Source organism: Orcinus orca, chromosome 18 (assembly GCF_937001465.1).
Source record: "Orcinus orca chromosome 18, mOrcOrc1.1, whole genome shotgun sequence".
NCBI classification, from domain to species: Eukaryota; Metazoa; Chordata; class Mammalia; order Artiodactyla; family Delphinidae; genus Orcinus; species Orcinus orca.
In genome coordinates, this window is record NC_064576.1 from 74,626,213 (window position 1) to 74,645,953 (window position 19,741).

Consider the following 19,741-nt stretch of genomic DNA (forward strand, 5'->3'; position numbering starts at 1 on the left):
CAGCAGGGAGCGTGGTCCCCATCCTGCTGGCAAGGAACTTGCGGTGCAAGGGGGGGTTAAGCGACTTGCGCGAGGTCACAGAGGCGGTAACTGGCCAGGCTTCTGGGGTCGGGGGAGTTCACAGTAGCCTTGGAGGGATGGGGCTCGGGTCTGTAATCCATCTCACTGCAGGGCGTGCGGGCTGTGGGTACGGGCTGCGAGCACTGCTGTCTGGGACATGCCCCAGGGGTGGCTACGGGAACCGGCCCCTGAGGACCGGAGGCTCGTAGGCCTGGGGGTTGGGGGGAGGGGAAGGGCGCACAGGAAAGCCGGCTGGGCCTCGGGCCTGGGCGGTCAGAGGTCTGGATGGGGTGTTGATTCCCTGGCGAACAGAGGGACGGCCATCGGGTGGGGAAGGGACACTCTTGTCCCCTCTCTGGTCACTTGTTTGTACGGCCGATGGGGACGTCCAGTTACAGAAGGTTTCAGAGGTTGTCTGACAAGAGGAGGACAGTGGCGTTGGCTGAGCGAGACTAAACCATGTGCGGGGCGGCGGGACCTGGCCCAGGCGTGGTCGGCCACCCTCGGCTGGGACTGAGCACTGCGCTCCCCGTGGGATGTGTTCGGAGGTGGGCCTTGGGAGGTGATGGGGTCCTGAAGCCCTCGTGGCGGCGTTAGACCTTTTATCGGAGGGACCCTAGAGCTCCGCAGGCGCCGGTGCCCCGGAGGACGCTGCGACCTGACCAGACCCTCACCGGCATCTCAGCCAGCACAGCGTGGGAAAGGAAATGGGGCTGTTACAAACCCGCGGAGCTGGGTGGTCTTGTCGGGGCAGCGTCTGTGCCGCGGGCCAAGGTGTCGGGTTCTACGTCCCTCGCCCCAGGTCTGTCACTCCCCCGGAAGATGAGCTCCGAGAGGAGAGGTGGGGACCTGGTCTGGGTCGCCAGCTTCTCTCTGGGGTCGGGAAGACGGCTCCTGTTCCCAGGAGCAGCGAGGCAGGGTGCGTGACAGCCCCGCAGGCCGAAGCCCCTGGACGGCCGGGCGCGAGGTCATTAGCGGGCCTTGCTGCCCACGTGGACCGCGGGGTCCCGGCTCTCCCCCTGTGCTGCCGGCCGGGGCCGCTCCCCGCGCGCCGGCGCCTCCGCAGCCTCCTCCGAGAGGCCCCGGCTTCTCAGCCAGCTGTCTGGGCCAGCTGGGACCGCCGGGGCCCGGAGCCGTGTCCCCTGCGCACGCAGTTGCCAGAAGCGGGGCTCCCGCGTCTCCAGAAGCGTCCAGTGGGTTCAGCCCTCGCGTGCCGTCGTGGCGCTGTCGGAGCTGCTTTGCCAGATTCTCGAGGTTAAGAGGTTTTGTTCTTTTGTGTTCGTGGACTATGTGTCACCTTCATTCCCTCCCTCAGAATCAGGCTGTGCGCGCGCTGTGTCCCCGCGATTCCAGAAGCGTCCAGTGCGCCTGTCCCGGGGACCCCTCACGCGCGGGGCAGGTAGTGGTGATGGGGCCACAGCGAGCCCACTGGGGCTGGTCACCAAATACCTTGGAAAGCGGGATTCCAATAAAACATTTTCCAGCTAAAGTATTAAATAAATGTGCTTCGAGGTGTTTTCTTTTACTGATGCAGGAGGGTCTCCCGCCCCCCCCCCACCCAGTTTTAAACGGAATGTTGAAACAAATTCAAGGGCTTTTCCTGCAGCCACCTTTGCAAGTCATTTGCCTGCAGTGGCTTCTCTTAAGAACACTGGGAAGGGAAAAAAGTGACTTTGCAGCTGAAGGGCTCTTCAGTTTCGGCTCATACCAGCCATTGGTACCCTCCGTTCAGGGCCGTTTGGGAAGTGGCGGGACAATCACCTGTCCCCTGGCCGTGGGCAAGATGTCAGGTCAGCAGAAGGGTTTTATATTAAATGAAATGTAATATATGCACAGTTGTTTTGCCAGAAGAAAATCAGGAGGAGCTTCTCAGCAATTAATTGTATTTCAAGTCAAAACATGTTCTTCAGGGGAGAGATTACAGGTAGCATTAAACTTCGTAAACAACTCTTAACAGCAATCCTGTAGAAACTGGGACAGACCAGTTCCGGGCTCCGGCCAAGGCTGTGGCTCTTAGGACAGCCCTGCACCCTTTCAGCATCCATCACTCTGCAGTCTGAGGTCAGGGACCCGTTCACTGCCAAGAGAGACAGCAGCTGAAGACGGTGCTCTGAGGCCGAGCCTCAGGAATTTCAAGTCCTTCTATTTATGTGCGTGGCCTGCCTTAAATAAGCGAAGGCTTAGTGTTTAGGAGCTGGACTGTGTATTTGGTGCTTCTGGCTTCGGTAGGTGGAGGGTTTTTCTTCTCTCCTCCTCTGGGAAAAGATAAAGTCCCCGACCTCCACCTATATAGTCCCAGGCACATGAACTGCTTGGCTTTTCCACAATTGCTGGAAAATTCCCTTGAAAGAGTCCTTCGTGGAAGAGAATGTAGGCAGAAGATACTAGAGGCTGGAGCAGGCTCCTGCCACGTGCCGTGTTCCTCTGACCACACTTCAACCCCGCGAGCTATGTATATTGTGCATAAACATTTAGAAGATACACAGCAGAATCTGAATGATTTTCCAAAGTATCCTGCGTCTCTTTCGGAGAGAGAACTGTCCTAGAGGACGTTGCCTTAGGCAGAAATGTAGGGTCTGCACACTGTCTTCAGCTGCCGTTGGCCTCAGTGGTTCAAGTTCATGTTGGTGAGCACAGTGGCAAAGGCAGATTTTGTAGACACGACCGAGAGATGGCAAAGGTTGGAATTTAACACTTCCCTGTTGATTGTATTCAATCGTTTTGTTTTGCGTGATGAAGCAAAAGGCGCGGGTTGCTGGGGGCGCAGGCCTACGTAGAGCAGAGGAAAAGCTGCAGAATTCTGCCTGGAAGTGCGGCTGGCCTCCTGTCCCTGATGTGCCTGGAGATGTGGCCACCAAGGTGGTGACGGCTACCCAAGTTCAGTTCTAATGGGACAAGGCCTGTTTGGGAGGATTTGATGCTGGCCAGGGTTCCTGGCCTTCCCCAGTCGATAGAAATTGATCAGAGGCCAGACAAGAAATTCAGGCAGGGCTTTACGGGGGCCCCTGCTGCAGCTGGTGTGTGTGGGGGGGGAGTGAGAATAAGCAACAGGTGCCCTTGCTCACTCCCCGAGGGAGGGGCGAACTTGTTCCTTATATGGAGAGAAGGTAGGGGTGTGTCCAGGGGTCGGGCTGGAGGCGTGGCTTAGGTGGTCTGCCCGCCCCTTTGGTGTTGTTGAGTGCAGGGGGCACGCGCAGTACCCTGCTTTTGCGCTCGGCTTTTCAGAATTGACAGTTGGGTTTTTTGGTCTTTTTGTATTTTTTTGTCCGTAATTTGCCCCGACTGCACGTGCATGCAGTTATTTTTAGTCCCTTAGAGTTTCTTTATATTTTCCTGCTGGAGGAGAGGTGTGTCCAGGTGCCGGCCCTGCGGCCCTGCCTCTGCCCGGCTCCCAGCCTGTCTCAGAACCAGTCTGCTGAGGGAAATTGTAATAAATTTGAAGTGGGCAATTAAGAGGTTTTCTTGGATTTAAGCCTCTGCAGGGAGCTGTCTCCAGGCTCTCTTTCCTTCCTGTCCCCCACTCCCAGGAAGCGTAGAGCTGCCCAAAGCCAGGGCCTGAGGCCGGTTTCCAGTGAGGACCCCCCCTTCTCTACGCTTCCAGGGCCAACTTCTGGGCCCTCAGCTCCCCCTGAGCCCGGGTGCCCCAGGTTCCATGTGGTCTCCGCGGTGTGAACTGTGCACCCCAGGGAGCCCCAAGGCTGTGGACTCTTGCCTGAATGCCACGTGTTGTGCCTGCAGGGAACCCAAGAGGTCTCTTCACACTCTTTTGAAATAAGGTCAGGGGAGGAAAACTTCCTTCTGCCCTCTCAGGTCTGCGGCTGGTCTAAGAGATTCACTGACATCAGACATAAACAGGAGAAAAGCATACACATTTACTTAATATTTTTAGGTGGACGTGGGAGTCTGCAGAAGGAAAATGAAGACCCCCCCAAAAGCCGTTAGACCCAGTAGCTTATCTACCTTTTTACACAAAGAGAGACTGTGGGATGTGACCCAGGGGGCTTGGGCTAAGTGGAAGCAAACTGCGGGGCAGTGGCAGGGAAGCTCGTGGAAGATCAGGGTTATTGCAGAAGGTGGTCTGTCTGGGTCCGTGCCCGTCTCTGGTAGTGAGAACGCCCTTCTCTTCCTGGTGCAGGGAGGGCCCCTTTCTCACGGGGATGCTAGGACCTGTGTTTAGGTGGAAAGGGGAGGGCAGAGCTACTTCTTAGGTGCCTTCAGCTCAAAATCATCATTATGCCAACGTGGCCTATCTGGGGGTGGCATGTTCTGACCCCCTTCGATGACAGTGTCATGACTTCACGCTGGCCAACGGAATCTGAACTTCCCACATCTCAGTTTGCAGGGAAACTGGATGAACCAAAGGGAATAAAGTAACTGAGGGAGAAGCCCTTCCGTGCACAGTTCTTCCCTTTTCCTGATCCATCAGACTCAGAGTGGCCCTCTGGCCCCCTTCTCAGAAAGGGCCCTGGGCTCAGAGCAGCCGAGCTCCTGTTCATCTGCCATTCAGATCCCCCTGCACTCCTGCCATTCACAGCGTTTCCAGGCTGTCAGCTTGGCGGGCAGAGCATGCATGTATGCAGGTACAGACCCAAAGTACCTGCTGACAAAGCCTCTGTGTCATAGTCCGGAGTCCCTATGGCAGTAACCGCTTATTAGTGGGAAGGAAATTCACAAATAAAGCGGGGTCCGATCATTTACTTTAACAAAAGATTTATTTGAAACAGGTTTGTGCAGACATACACCAGTCAACGGACTGATTAAAGCCACGAATCACTACGTTTTCCAACCCCCCTAAAAACACCAGGAAAATGCCCTTCATCTGCATTCACTCCAGGAGGGAACCCAGCTCCACTGTTCTGTGCTGCTGTAATTTAACAACCAGAGGACGTTAATAGGATGTGAAAATGGTAACACTTCTAGAGGGAGGGAACAGAACCCCAGACTCCATAAAAAAGCTCCCCCCCCCCACCGCCCGCTCTGCTGGGAGCCAATTAAACGTGCCTCCACTGCCCCCTTCCCTCTGCATAGACAGATTAAAACCTCCCTGGCGCAAACGGTATTTCAGCGATGCGAGCACAGATGTGACAGCAGACAGGAGAGCACGTGGCTTTGCCTGCATGAGGAAGACACCACAATCATGGCATGCTCAGACAGCAGCCCAGGAAGGATGCATCGCCCACTGCGGCTGCAGGCCCTGGGGGGAGGCTGGGGGGCAGTGGCCCAGCCCGCCTCCCAGTTCAGCCCCGCGGGAGAGGGAGGGCGGAGCAAGGCTGTCAGGACTTGGATTGAGTTTATTAATGAAAAGCCGAAAAAGTGTTCCCCAGTGCAGGGATCTCGTTGGAAGGAGGGAGACTGTATGACAGGGCAGATTTTTCCTTCTCAGTTCTGTACCTGGTGTCTACTGATCTCCCTGGAGCTGCACGCCCAGCTGTCTTCAGGAATACGACCGGCTCCAGTGCCCTCGGAAGTGGCTTCACATCCTGGTCTTCAGGCGTCCCTCCTCCTTCTGGCCCTTTCTCAACACTGTCGAGCTGGTCCGTGAAAGGCTCTCGATAAGCTCTCTTGACCCCTGGGTTTCCTGGGCAGGGTTATTTGGATAGCGCCATTCCTTCAACATTCTTCTTCCTCTTGCTGTTGTAAATCAAAGCCACCTGACACTTTGTTCCCGACTTTTAAAACGAACAGGTCTCCTTTCCGTAGCCAGGTCAGGAGAAATGCCGTCGGGCTAATCTTGGGAGCTTGTTTTCCTTGGTCTGATGCCTGGGAGTAGATATCTCTAAGGCAACTAGGGCAAGAGATTGTCACTTGAAAATGAGCCAGCCTGGGTGTAAGAAGAATGGCTCTCTTGTCTCCCCTGGGTCAGGGGAGCAGAGGTGCTCTGCAGGGTGACAGCTGCGGGTTATGCTTGGTGTGGGGAAACGGGGGAGCTTGCCCCTCTTCTGCAGTCCCAGTGGTTTCTTAGCTCTGGCCCCTGAGAGCTGTGTGGGCTCGGAGACCTTTCTTTCCACTGAGAGGATTTCCCTTCACCCCTCACTCAGACCCACCAAACCAAGAGTGCTTTAAACAGCCCAAGTTGGAAGTCTGGCATTAAATGGAGCTCTTGTAAAAGAGAAGGGAAGTGGGTAGTGGACAGTTGGGGATGCTGAAAAAAAACTCAATGAAGAGTCCAACACGTCAAGTCGAGTCGGGTATCCCAGGTCTGTTCCTTTTGGGAAGAACACTTTAATATGTCATTACAGAGGAACTTGGGTCCTGACCTCTGAGACCCACTGGAAAATCTTCTACCTGTTCTCCTAGCTCTTCAAGAGGGAAAGATGGCTAGTGTGAGGTGAAATAATCTCCCCCAAGGCTGACAGAGACCAAGAACTGCCTCGAGCCGGTGACGAACCAGCCTCAAAGCCAACCGCTGTATTGCTTCCCCCCTTTTTTTTTGGAGGAGGTCTTTATTTTCACTCTCTCCATCACTATTACACTTTCTAACTTAAGCATTTGCATGAAGAAGTATTTAATGAATACCATGGGGGATGCCATCCTTTAACTTGACCTGGTAACTCATTTCTTTGCCATATTATTATTTCAGGCTCTGCTTAACCACAGTTTTTTCCCCTGTTCAAGTTTTTTATTTTATGGATCCCGGGAGATGAAGGCTACATTTCAAATGCTGAGCCTAAGTCACTCCTTGAATTACTTTGGGACAATGACCCTGGGCAGTAATTCAAACCCTGGCTGAACTGTGTGTAGTTCTTTCACGTGTTCAAAACCAAGGACTACCTTATCCCACAGCAGAGTTTTGCAAACATTCTGTTCAACCTGTGGTCTAAGGCATACATCTCCAGGGGCAGGAATATGATAGAATATTCTCTTCCTTATGGTTCAAAAGGATAAAGGGTCATTGTTTTAACGGTGAGATTATAGACTAGAGCTTTCTTTAAGAAAAAAAACATCCAACCGTAAAGTCCGTGATGTATGTCCATGTGCGTTTTCAGATATTAGTTACTTACACTTACTTTTTCGTTATTCACTGTTTCTTGACAAGTGATTACAGATTCTCACTGCCAGCTCCCTACAGCAAGACCTAAAGCCTTGTCAGGTGAAGGAAAGGCCAGCAGAGCTCTCAGCTGTGAGCTGCAAGCCCAGGCTCGCGTGTTAGGGTATCACTCCAAGTTTTAAAGAAACGGCATCTCCTTTCTCCAAAGCACAGGGCAAGAAGAGAGAATGTAACACTGGTCAAGAAGCCTGGAATATTCTGCCGAGATACGGGCTAGGCCACTGGCCCTGAGTGGAACCTGCCACTTCAGCCCAGTCCAGGGTCTGGCTCCGCGGTGCCGACCTGCCAGCCCGTGTGTCACTTTGTGTGTTGCAGAGTGACAAGTCCCAGGTGGCATCTCCACTGAGCTGACAGTATGCAGCTTAAGTCTGGCCCACCCTACTCCCCGGGGGAGCGCTTGTGTGTGACACTCTGACCTCAGTTTAAAGATAGGACAAGTGACACGGCCCCCGAGTCGGCCCGGCTGAACGTCATACATCACACGTAGTGACAGCTGTTCCTCCTAGAACCCAATTTAGTCATCTGGCTACAAGGTAGCTTAATCACAGGGGAGAATAAATAGAAAGGCATCCCTCCACTGCTTGCTTCTGTGTGCATGTTTCATGACTGCAAAGACTGTTTAGTCTGCTTCTCAAGGGAACTGGAAAATACACTTAAAATACTCAAAAGTCTGAACTGTATTTTAATGTAAAAAATAAAAACCAAAAAGCCCCAGATAAGCGCACACTGTAATTCACAAATCTGATTCGGAAGGCTTTAAGTTCAAGAACGAGCCAAGTGTTTGACCGAGAACTGAGTCTGAATTCCCTTTTCCAACTAGGCTTAGGTCCCAAATGAAACTGAATCGTCAGGGTGCCTCACAGGACTCCGTGAGAATGTTCGTGTCTCCTCTGCACTCAGGACTTTATCCCTGCGCCCACCTTGCTCCGCTGTGTTAATTACAGGCACATATTCTGCTGTGATTCCTGCATGACGGTCCTTCAGCCACTCAGCTTGCTGGCTGCTCCAGCGTTTCAGTTGCCTTAGACCTTGGGGAGGGAGGAGTGGCAACTGGACCTGCCTGTTCGCTGTGTCGTCCTGCTCGCCCTGGAGCCCTCTCTGGGTCCCCGTCACCTCACGAGCGGGGGATTCGTCTTTGTGGTCCACGCAAATCATACTCTAGATTATCTCCATGCCCGGTGAGATGCGGGTGCTCCGAAATGATGGGGAGGAAGCAGGATGCCCTGTTGTTTCATTTCCTGACTTAGCTCAGCCCTCCCCAGGGGGGCCGTGCCGTTTTAAGCAGCAGCAGCTGCCCGGAAGTGGTGAAGTTAAGTCAAATCCCCAAATCTGGTCCGGCCGCCAAAGCTGCGAGCAGAGGACGTGCCTCCAGACCGGGCGTTTAGGAAGGGCTCCAGGTGCCGCTTTCCCGCCCCAGGGCCTCCGGGTTCGGTCCCCATTCAGAACGTGCGACTCCCCTTCCTCGGCTGAGATTCGGGGCCCCTCACGTGCAGAGAGCCGCCTGCGCCTAGCACTGGCTGGATAAGGAAGGAAAACCTGTCAGTGTAAGGAAGGCTGCTTCCTTGAAATGTTTGGAGTTCTGTTCACTTAAAACCCATGTCCATGGACACCTGAGGCTGATCGTGACAACTGTCTGGGCTTCAGGGCTTGGTTTCAGAAATTTCTACTGAGATTTGCAGGAAAAGTGTCTCCCTCCAACGGTCGTCTTCCTCAGCAGCCTCGGGGGCCCTCCCTCTCCCCACTGGGTTACTCATCGGCTCGGATTCCGGAGCGACAGGTGTGCGCCCTCGTTGGGATGATGTGCTATAAATTCACTCAAAAGGCAAAATGTGCTCTGAGCTCCCAAGAGAACAAGCGTGGGTTCTAATTTAAGCAGGTGCCCAGGTCCAGGGGTCTGGAGGCCGGGAAGTGACTTCTGAGAGCCTGACCAAGGCGGGCAGGGCCCCAGCGGCTCCACCATTGCCCTGACCTGCAGGCTCCCCTGTCGTCAGAAAGAGGCAGATAGAACAGACACTTAGAATCTACGTGAATCGCTACGTTTCTTTAGTTATAGAGGAAGGGGTTTCTGGCATCCATATCTGAATCTGGGGAGAAGGAGGGAGGGCGGGGGTCTGGGCAGTGCCCGCTGCCACCATGCACCAAGCGTGGGAACAGCCATGCAGCAGGTCTGAGTGTGGGGCGCCCGGGCAGCAAGGGTGCAGGGACCATGGGGACCCCGACGGGCCCGCCCTGCTGGGAATGTGACTGAGGTTCCAATAATCGTTCTCAGGTTTACCACCCAGATATCTATGTTGTGATTTCACTGCAATCAGGACGTTTATGCCAACTTCATACAAACAAAGGGGGGAATCAAAGCAAGCTGGCAGCTTGCCTCCAGTGAGGTTTACACGCTGACCACGGACCGAATCTGTGCGTTGACAACACAGGAAGTCGGCGTGCCCACTGCAGCCCCACCAGGTGGGTTTCTCATGCACCGTGAAACCCACTCTGTCTTCTCCCAGAACCGCCGGGACTGATGTTGAAATACTGGTGAAGCATAATGTTTTTAATTTCACACCTCACAGGGCACAGTTGAATGCTTCGGAACAGCGTAAACAAAAGTCAGGCCAAGCACTGCGGATGGACGAGTGGGAATGGGGAAGGTGGCTTCCCCTGCGGCCCGTGTCCAGGTTTCTGAGGGCATCGAGAACTAACAAATGGGTGGGCTAAGGCCACGGGATGTGTTTCCGGTGTTCTGGCCACTGACACCCGTGTCTTCTGACAAGCACGTGTTAACACTGGGTGCAGCAGACCATCTCTTTCGGAGGCTCCACCTGGAGACCACGTCTTACTTCTTCCTGGATTTCTGTTTGGTGGTGTCGTAGGCGCGGACTATTTCTTCCTGGGTCACGGCCCCGTGCTCCTCTTGCGAGAAGGCGTACCCATCTGGAAGAAGAGCACAGCGGGGCTGGTTAGGGGACCAGGAGAGGCTGCTCGGGGGCTGCAGCCGAGCGTCTGCACACTGGCCTCCGCAGCCTTGGATGGGGGTCCAGAGACCCGTGACCCCCTTGAAGGGGTGGGTGGCCAAGAGTGGGCAGAGGCCGGGTGGTTCTGTGCTGATGGGATGGGCACGGCTCGGGGCTGGCCTCCCATTTCTGCCTGTGAAGCATAATCAGTGGGTCACTGGTCCACGGCTGCACTTTCCCACCACCAGTCAAGGGGAAAGGCAAAGTCATTCTGCGCCGGAAATGTCCCAATCTGCCCGAAGCTGCAGGCCAGTCGGTAATTTATGAAGCTGTAAACATGCCAGGTAGGTAAATAGGCACATGCTAACGGTAAAGGCTGGCAAAGTGCACACAGTGCTGGGAGCTTGCCTCACTGAAATCGCATGGATTTGGACCATAATACATTGCAGCGGGTTTACTTTTGGGTAAATAAAGAAAAAGATCACTAGATAAAGTCAAGAGGAATTTAATGATTGGCCCAGTGGCTACAGAAAGACTGGTTTTTACAATCAGTTCCAGTAATGATGCTGGTGACAGTAGCAGACAGTTATCGAATGCTCCGTGTCTCAGGCACTGTTGTATGTATTATGCACACATAGCTCAGTTCTTCCTCCCGACAGCCCTATGAGATGGGTGAGAGTTCTTCCCGTGTCACAGGTGGGGAAACTGAGGCACAAGGTGATGTCATGACTTGCCCGAGGGCCGGCGCTCTCCTGCAGCTCCGTCCTGAGGTTCTGAGACGGGGTTGGCATTCACACCCCAAGGCAGGGCTGTCCCTCCTAACTGGCCCTTCCCACAGGAGGGACATTTGCAGGAGTCCCTCTCTGTTGGCCGACCCTTCTGGGTCAGGGGTACGGAAACGTCCTGCAGCTGGATTAGACCTTCTGAGCAAAAGACGTCACAGGCAGCAGCATGCCTTTTGTCTGTGCATGTTTATGGCTGTTACTGGAGCTGTTAGTTCGTCATATCCTTTAAAGGAGAAGAAAAGAGAAATCTTGCCCATGTATCGTCCTGGATTTCTCTTTTTAAAATCTTTAATTTTATTGATATATTGGAGTATAGTTGATTAACAATGTGTTAATTTCAGGTGTACAGCAAAGTGATAGTTATACATGTACCTATTCTTTTTCAAATTCTTTTCCCATGTAGGTTATTACAGAGTATTGAGCAGAGTTCCCTGTGCTATGTCCTTGTTGGTTATCTATTTTAAATATAGCAGTGTGTACATGTCAGTCCCTAACTCCTAATCTATCCCTACACCCCCTCACCCCCGGTTCCATAAGTTCACTCTCTAAGTCTGTGATTCTGTTTTGTAAATAAGGTCATTTGTACCAGTTTTTGAGATCCTGCATATAAGTGATATCATGGGATATTTGCCTTTCTTTGGCTGACTTACTTCACTTAGTATGGTAATCTCCAGGTCCATCCATGTTGCTGCAAATGGCATTATTTCATTCTTTTTAATGGCCTTGTAATATTCCATTTTGTATATGTACCACATTTTCTTTATCCGTTCATCTGTCAGTGGACATTTAGGTTACTTCCATGACCTGGTTATTGTAAACATTGCTGCAATGAACATTGGGGTGCATGTATCCTCTCAAACCATGTTTTTCTCCAGATATTATGCCCAGGAGTGGGATTGCTGGATCATAGGGTAGCTCTGTTTTTAGCTTCTTAAGGAACCTCCACACTGTTCTCCATAGTGGCTGCACCAACTTACATTCCCACCGACAGTGTACAAGGGTTCCCTTTTCTCCATAGCCTCTCCAGCATTTCTCGTTTGCAGACTTTTTTCATGATGGCCATTCTGACTGGTGTGAGGTGATATCTCATTGTAGTTTTGATTTGCATTTCTCTAATTAACGACGTTGAGCATTTTCTCATGTGCCTCTTGTAAATGTGTATGTCTTCTTTCAAGAAATGCCTATTTAGGTCTTCTACCCATTTTCTGATTGGGTTGTTTGTTTTTTTGATATTGAGCCATATGAGCTGTTTGTCAATTTTGGAGATTAATCCCTTGTCGGTTGCATCATTTGCAAGTATTTTCTCCCATTCTGATGGTTGTCTTTTCGTTTTGTTTGCGGTTTCCTTTGCTGTCAAAAGCTTTTGCGTTTAATTAGGTCCCGTTGGTTTATTTTCGTTTTTATTTCCATTACTCTAGGAGACGTATCAAAAAAGATACTGATGGGGCTTCCCTGGTGGCGCAGTGGTTGAGAGTCCGCCTGCCGATGCAGGGGACACGGGTTCGTGCCCCGGTCCGGGAAGATCCCACGTGCCGTGGAGCGGCTGGGCCCGTGAGCTGTGGCCGCTGAGCCTGTGCGTCCAGAGCCTGTGCTCCACAACAGGAGAGGCCACAACAGTGAGAGGCCCGTGTACCGCAAAAAAAACCCCCAAAAAACGTGATGCGATTTATATCAAAGAGTGTTCTGCCTATGTTTTCCTCTAAGAAGTTTATGGTATCTGGTCTTATATTTAGCTCTTTAATCCATTTTGAGTTTATTTTTGTGTATGGTGTTAAAAAATGTTCTAATTTTTTTTTTTTTTGCATGTAGCTGTCCAGTTTTCCCAGTACCATTTATTGAAGAGACTGTCTTCTCTATTGTGTAGTCTTGCCTCCTTTGTCATAGATTAATTGACCGTAGATGCATGGGTTTATTTCTGGGCTTTCTATCCTGTTGCATTGATCTATATTTCTATCTCTGTGCTAGTACCACACTCTTTTGATGATTGTAGCTTTGTAGTATAGTCTGAAGTCAGGGAGCCTGATCCCTCCAGCTCTGTTTTTCTTTCTCAAGATTGCTTCGGCTATTTGGGGTCTTTTGTGTCTCCATAGAAATTTTAAGACTTTTTTGTTCTAGTTCTGTGCAAAGTGCCACTGGTAATTTGATGGAGGTTGCACTGAATCTGTAGATTGCCTTGGGTAGTATAGTCGTTTTGACAATATTGATTCTCCCAATTCAAGAACATGGTATATCTTTCCATCTGTTTGTGTCATCTTCGATTTCTTTCTTCTTACAGTTTTTGGAGTACAGGTCTTTTGCCTCCTTAGGTAGGTTTACTTTTGGCATTTTATTCTTTCTGATGTGATGGTAAATGGGATTGTTTCTTTAATTTCTCTTGCAACTTTACTAAATTCATTGATGAACTCTAGTAATTTTCTGGTTGCATCTTTAGGATTTTCTATATGTATTGGGTTTGCCAAAAAATTCGTTTGGGTCTTTCCATAGAATGTTATTGAAAACACCCGAATGAAGTTTTTGGCCAACCCAATGGTATCATGTCATCTGCAAACAGTGACAGTTTTACTTCTTTTCCAATTTGGATTACCTTCATTTCCTTTTCTTCTCTGATTGCCATGGCTAGGACTTCCAAAACTATGTTGAATAAAAGTGGTGAGACTGGACATCCATGTCTTGTTCCTGATCTTAGAGGAAATGCTTTCACCTTTTCACCATTGAGTATGATGTTAGCTGTGGGTTTGTCGTATATGGCCTTTATTATGTTGAGGTAGGTTCCCTCTTTGCCCACTTTCTGGAGAGTTTTTATCATAAATGGGTGCTGAATTTTGTCAGAAGATTTTTCTGCATCTATTGAGATGATCGTATGGTTTTTATTCTTCAATTTATTGATGTGATGTATCACACTGATTGATTTGTGGGTAATGAAAAATCCTTGCATTCCTGGGATAAATCCCACTTGATCATGGTGTATGATCCTTTTAATGCATTGTTGGATTCGGATTGCTAGTAGTTTGTTGAGGATTTTTGTGTATGTTCATCAATGATATTGGCCTGTAATTTTCTTGTTTTGTGGTATCTTTATCAGGTTTTGGTATCAGGGTGATGGTGGCCTCATAGAATGAGTTTGGGAGTTTTCATTCCTCTGCAATTTTGGAATAGTTTCAGAAGAATAGGTATTGACTCTTTTCTCAATGTTTGATAGGATTCACCTGTGAAGCCATTTGGTCCTCAACTTTTGTTTGCTGGGAGTTTTTAAAATTACAGTTTCAATTTCAGTACTTGTGATTGGTCTGTTCATATTTTCTATTTCTTCCTGGTTCAGTCTCGGGAGATTGTACCTTTCCAAGAATTTGCCCATTTCTTCCAGGTTGTCCTTTTTATTGGCATACAGTTGCTTGTTGTAGTCTTATGATCCTTTGTATTTCTGTGGTGCCTGTTGTAACTTCTTTTTCCTTTCTGATTTTATTGATTTGAGCCCTCTCCCTCTTCTTCTTGATGGGTCTAAAGGTTTATCAATTTTATCTTTTCAAAGAACCAGCTTTTAGTTTCATTGATCTTTTCTATTGTTTATTTGGCTCCTTTTTTTTTTTTTTTTTTTTTGGCGGTATGCGGGCCTCTCACTGCTGTGGCCCCTCCCATTGCAGAGCACAGGCTCTGGACGCACAGGCTCAGCAGCCATGGCTCATGGGCCCAGCCGCACCACGGCATGCGGGATCTTCCCGGACCGGGGCACGAACCCGTGTCCCCTTTGTCTCCATTTCATTTATTTCTGTTCTGATCTTTATAATTTTTTTCCTTCTGCTAACTTTGGGTTTTTGTTTGTTCTTTCTCTAGTTGCTTTAGGTATAAGGTTAGGTGGTTTATTTGAGATTTTTCTTGTTTCCTGAGGTAAGATTGTAATTGCAATAAACTTCCCACTTAGGACTGCCTTTGCCGTGTCCCATAGGTTTTGGATCATTGCGCTTTCATTTTCATTTGTCTCTAGCTATTTTTTGATTTCCTCTTTTGTTTCTTCAGTGATCCATTGGTTGTTTAGTAGTATATTATTTAGCCTCCACGTGTTTGTGTTTTTAATAGTTTTTTTCCCTGTAGTTTATTTCTAATCTCATAGTGGTGTGGTCGGAAAAGATGCTTGATATGATTTCAGTTTTCTTAAATTTACCGAGGCTTGCTTTGTGGCCCAGCATGTGATCAGTCCTGGAGAATGTTCCATGTGCACTTGAGAATAATGTGTATTGTGCTGCTTTTGGATGGAATGCTCTATAAATATCAAGTCCATCTGGTCTAATGTGTCATTTAAGGCCTGTGTTTCCTTTTTGACTTTCTGTCTGATCTGTTCATTGATGAACGTGGGGTGCTAAAGTCCCCCACTATTACTCCGCTATTACTGTGTTACTGTTGATTTCTCCTTTTATGGCTGTTAGTATTTGCCTTGTATGTTGAGGTGACTCTATGTTGGGTGCATATATATTTACAATTGTTATATATTCTTCTTGGATAGATCCTTTGATCAATATGTAGTGTCCTTCTTTGTCTCTTGTAATAGTCTTTATTTTAAAGTCTATTTTGTCTGATATGAGTATTGCTCCTCCAGCTTTCTTTTGATTTCCACTTGCATGGAACGTCTTTTTCCATCCCCTCGCTTTCAGTCTGTATGTGTCCCTAGATCTGAAGTGGGCTTCCTGTAGACAGCATATGTACGGGTCTTGTTTTTGTATCCATTCACCCAGCCCGTGTCTTTTGGTTGGAGCATTTAATCCATTTACCTTTAAGGTAATTATTGATATGTATGTTCTTACTGCCATTTTGTTAATTGTTTTGGATTTGTTTTTGTAGGTCTTTTTTCTTCCCTTCCTCTTTTGTGCTCTTGTGATTTGATGACTAACTTTAGTGTTGTGTTTGGATTCCTTTTCCTGTTTTGTGTGTGTATCTATTGTAGCTTTTTGGTTTGCAGTTACCATGAGGTTTTGATATAGCAGTCTGTATATAAACAAGATTGTTTTAAATTGCTGGTCTTTTAATTTCAAACGCATTTCCAATATCCTGCATTTGTGCTCTCCTCTTCTCATGACTGCTGGTTTTGATATCATATTTGTGTGCAGACAGTTTCTTACCTCTACTGTATGTTTGCCTTTACTGGTGAGCTGTTCCGTTCATAATTTTCTTGTTTCTAGTTGTGGCCTTTTCTTTGCTGCCTAGAGAAGTTCCTTTAGCATTTGTTGCAAAGCTGGCCTGGTGGTGCTGCATTCTCTTAGCTTTTACTTGTCTGTAAAGCTTCTGATTTCTCCATCAAATCTGAATGAGAGCCCTGCTGGGTAGAGTATTTTTGGTTGTAGTTTCTTGCCTTTGATCACTTTAGATACATCATGCCACTCTCTTCTGGCCTGCAGAGTTTCTGTTGAGAAATCGGCTTATAACCTTAGGGGAGGAGAGTTCCCTTGTACATTACTTGTTGCTTTTCTCTTACTGCTTTTTTTTTCTTTGTCTTTCTTTTTGTCAGTTTGTGTCTTGGCATGTTCCTCCTTGGGTTTATTGTCCCTAGGACTCTCTGTGCTTCCTGGACTTGGGTGACTGTTTCCTTTCCCATGTTAGGGAAGTTTTCAGCTATTTGCTCTTCAAATATTTTCTCAGGTTCAGAACTTTCACTCCTGTGGGAGAACTTGTGGTATAATTATTTTCCAGTTTGTGGGTTGCCTATCCGGCGGGTATGGTATTTGATTTTGTCAAGACTGCTCCCCTCCTGCTGTCTCGTTGTGGTGGCTTCTTTGCTTTTGGATGTAGGGTGTCTTTTTTGGTAGGTTGCAGCGTTTTTTTGTTGATGTAGTTCAGCAGTTGGTTGTGATTTTGGTGTTTCTATAAGAAGAGGTGAGCTCATGTCCTCCTACTCTGCCATCTTGTTACCCTTCATCCTGGATTCTTACTTTACTCAAACATTTGGCTTAAAAAGGAAAGTTTCTGGACTATAAAGACATACAGTAACACTGTCTAAAAAAGTCCTTGTGGGATGGAGGAGAGGAAGTGACTTCCTGCTCTGATCACACTGTAAACCAAGTCTCCCTCCCCCCCAGGGCTGGCTGGCCAGCTCTTCCTGAGAGCATGCCTTTCAGCCCTGAGAGGACCCCGGGGCTCAGGAGGGCCACCCTGGGAGGCAGGAGGTGTGGGCTGAGCTGCAGAGGTGGCCTGGGAGCCACTGAGGACACGGCTGGGCAGCAGGGAGCAGGTGGGAGTGAAAGAGCGAGAACACAGGTGCCCCCATGGGGCGTCGGTCGAGCTGTTCACCTGCATTTCTAACAAGACCAAACCCACAGCCCAAAGGCCCCACCCTGGGACAGCAGCCCTAGGGCAGCGTGAGCCCCTCCAGCCGGTGCAGGCAGGCGGCTCATCCTGCCCTGGGTGGCCCTGGCACTCCTGGGCTTCCTCCCGGCCCACTGCTTCCTACAAGGAGGCTGTGCTGGGTCTCCCAGCCTCAGGGGCTTCCTGGGATCTGAAGAGGAAATGCCTCCTCTCACCTCTGAGCTGTGGGGTGGAGGTGACGGTGGACGAGGAGGCCTTCTGAAACCTGTGTGGCTGTGGGCACTGCAGCCCTGGTGTCCAGGCCCCAGCGTGCTCTTCGTGCTGTGGGCACTGCAGCCCTGGTGTCCAGGCCCCAGCATGCTCTTTGTGCTGGGTCTTGGCTGCCACGATGTACCAGACCAGCTGCCTCTCCCTGGGCCATTTCAGGGCAAATCGAGCAAATAGCCCTGTCTCCTCCAGCAGTAAGGCTGGGCTCTGGACAGCGTCCACCTTCCAGTTTCCTCAAGGGGATGTTTCTGGGCATGTCGGTTGTTTCCTGAGCTGGCCCCAGAGCTGTCCTCGGATCCCCCATGCTGCTGGGTGGTGGGCCTGCCACCCAGGGGGACGCTTCCCTGCAGAAGGGGCCCTGACCCCGAGAGATGGGGACACCGTGTAGCTCTTCCCTCCCCAGGGAGGTAGGTGACCGTGGGGCTCTCTGTCCCTAGCTGGCCATCCCCCTGCCCTGCTTTCAAGGTAGAGCTGAGCCCAGGGCCGAGGCGCCAGTGAGAAGCGCTCATTCCAATCCTCGCTTGGCTGTGACTTGGACACAGAACCGGGGCCCTTTAAGCTCTCCGTCTTCTTGGTTTACTTTTCTGTAAAATGAATGGGCTGGACTGGGCCAGGCCCAGGTCCTTCCAGCTCTTATCCACCACATGGGCGCCAGCATGGTTCCTTGGCTGGTGCCGCCCAGGCCACAGAGCCCTCTCCTGTGGTTGGGACTAATTCTACGCTTGGCGCCCGGAGAGGAGGCCTCTGCTCCAGGCCAGGGACGGAGGAGCCTATCTTGACAGTCAGCCCAAACAGAGCAGTTACTACCTGCCTTTTAATGTGTTTTTTTGTGGGGAGGGGGTGGGGGGCAGGGGAAGGAATGAAGGGGACTTGCTGAGACGTAAACATGAACATTGTTTGCGACTGTCCTTTTGGGAAAAGCATCTGGAATTGTCTACCCCTGTTCAAGTGGAAGGGGCAGCAGCCCTGTCTTTATTTATTCGTTGTTTTCCACTCAGATCCACCTGTACCTGCGGGAAGCCAGCTGCAGTGCTCTCCGCAGCTCCTGTTTGTGTCATGGGTACAAGGGCCGTCCAGTGGGATAACTAACTCAGCCCCTCTGGAGTGGGAAGGGTTCTAGGCATCTGTCCTAAGGGACAGCAGAGGGAAGCTTCTGGTTCGATAGCAAATCTCTTCTCCCAGGGTCAGCAGGGTGCCCAGAGGTCACTACCAGAGGGCTTCTCCACCAGCTCCCCTGGGTGCATCCACCATCATGTTTCCAAAATGGGCACCAGGATGTTCTTAGTCTCTTCTGAGCTTAAGTGGACTTTGAATTTAAGAAAGAAAAGAGGACTTCCCTGGTGGCGCAGTGGTTGAGAGTCCGCCTGCTGATGCAGGGGACACGGGTTCGTGCCTCGGTCCGGGAAGATCCCACATGCCGCGGAGCGGCTGGGCCCGTGAGCCATGGCCGCTGAGCCTGCGCATCCAGGAAAAAAAAAAAAGGAGAGTGGCCTGATAGGGTGGTCCTGGGAGCATGGGCGTCTCTGTGATTCAGATAAATATTTTCCTCTTAGAAACAAAGCCTGATGGGGGGTTAGAGCAGTACAGCAGGGACCATAATCACCCAGCCAGCCTCCGCCTGCCCAGCCTGACAAAGAAACACCATCCCTTCACTAGCTCCTGCCTGAGGGACGTTTAACTGCCATTATTTGCATCCAAACTCAGAGGGAGCCCCTGGCTCTTAGCATTTCCCACAGTCATTCATCTTCAGGAAGTCCTGACAGCCAGGAAGGAATGATGGGGGCCTGGAGAAAGCACTCAATGGACCAGACCTTCCTAAATGCTCAGCCATGGCCAGGATCCGGGGATAGAATTCGGGTAGGTGCAAGGGCAGGTTGCATTTCTTATTTGTTTTGTCTTCCTCTGGTAGAACACTTGGTGAAGTCCATAAAATCATGTCTTTTTTTTTTTTTTCATTATTTTGGAATAAAACTTCCCTGAAATAGCGTTTTTTTGAATCGGAGCTCTCATAACATCTTAATGAAAGTAGCTATTTCCTGTCTGGGAAAAGACTCCTAATAGCACTTGGGAAATTGGGAACACTGTGTGGATGGTAAGGAAATTAGACCGTGTAGGAAACAATGAGCTCGGTTGCTAGTACTGTGTGCGGGTGGTCCATCAGAACAAGTGCTCCAAGACTAGGGCTTTTCCTTCCGGTTTCCTGGGAAGACTGAGGCCGGAGACAAGCAGAGGCCAGGAGCCCCGCCCGATGCTTGATGGCCTTCTCTGGTGGTCCGTGACTGAAACACCCTGGTATCCATTAGGGTCCTACTCCTAGTTGCTGAGTGCCTTTAAAATGTGGTGTG

General features: G+C 50.1%; 1 protein-coding gene across 3 annotated transcripts in view; it reads right to left on the minus strand.

The window, feature by feature from the left end:
- Nucleotides 1–4,909: 4,909 nt before the first annotated feature.
- ATP8A2 (ATPase phospholipid transporting 8A2) overlaps nucleotides 4,910–19,741 on the minus strand; it is a 531,116-nt gene continuing 516,284 nt past the window's right edge. For all 3 annotated transcript variants that reach the window (XM_033409347.2, XM_049700910.1, XM_033409346.2), the window contains one exon: nucleotides 4,910–10,033. In XM_033409347.2, the coding sequence (XP_033265238.1) occupies nucleotides 9,936–10,033 (98 nt within the window). In that variant the 3' untranslated portion in view covers nucleotides 4,910–9,935. The remainder of the gene's footprint in view (nucleotides 10,034–19,741) is intronic.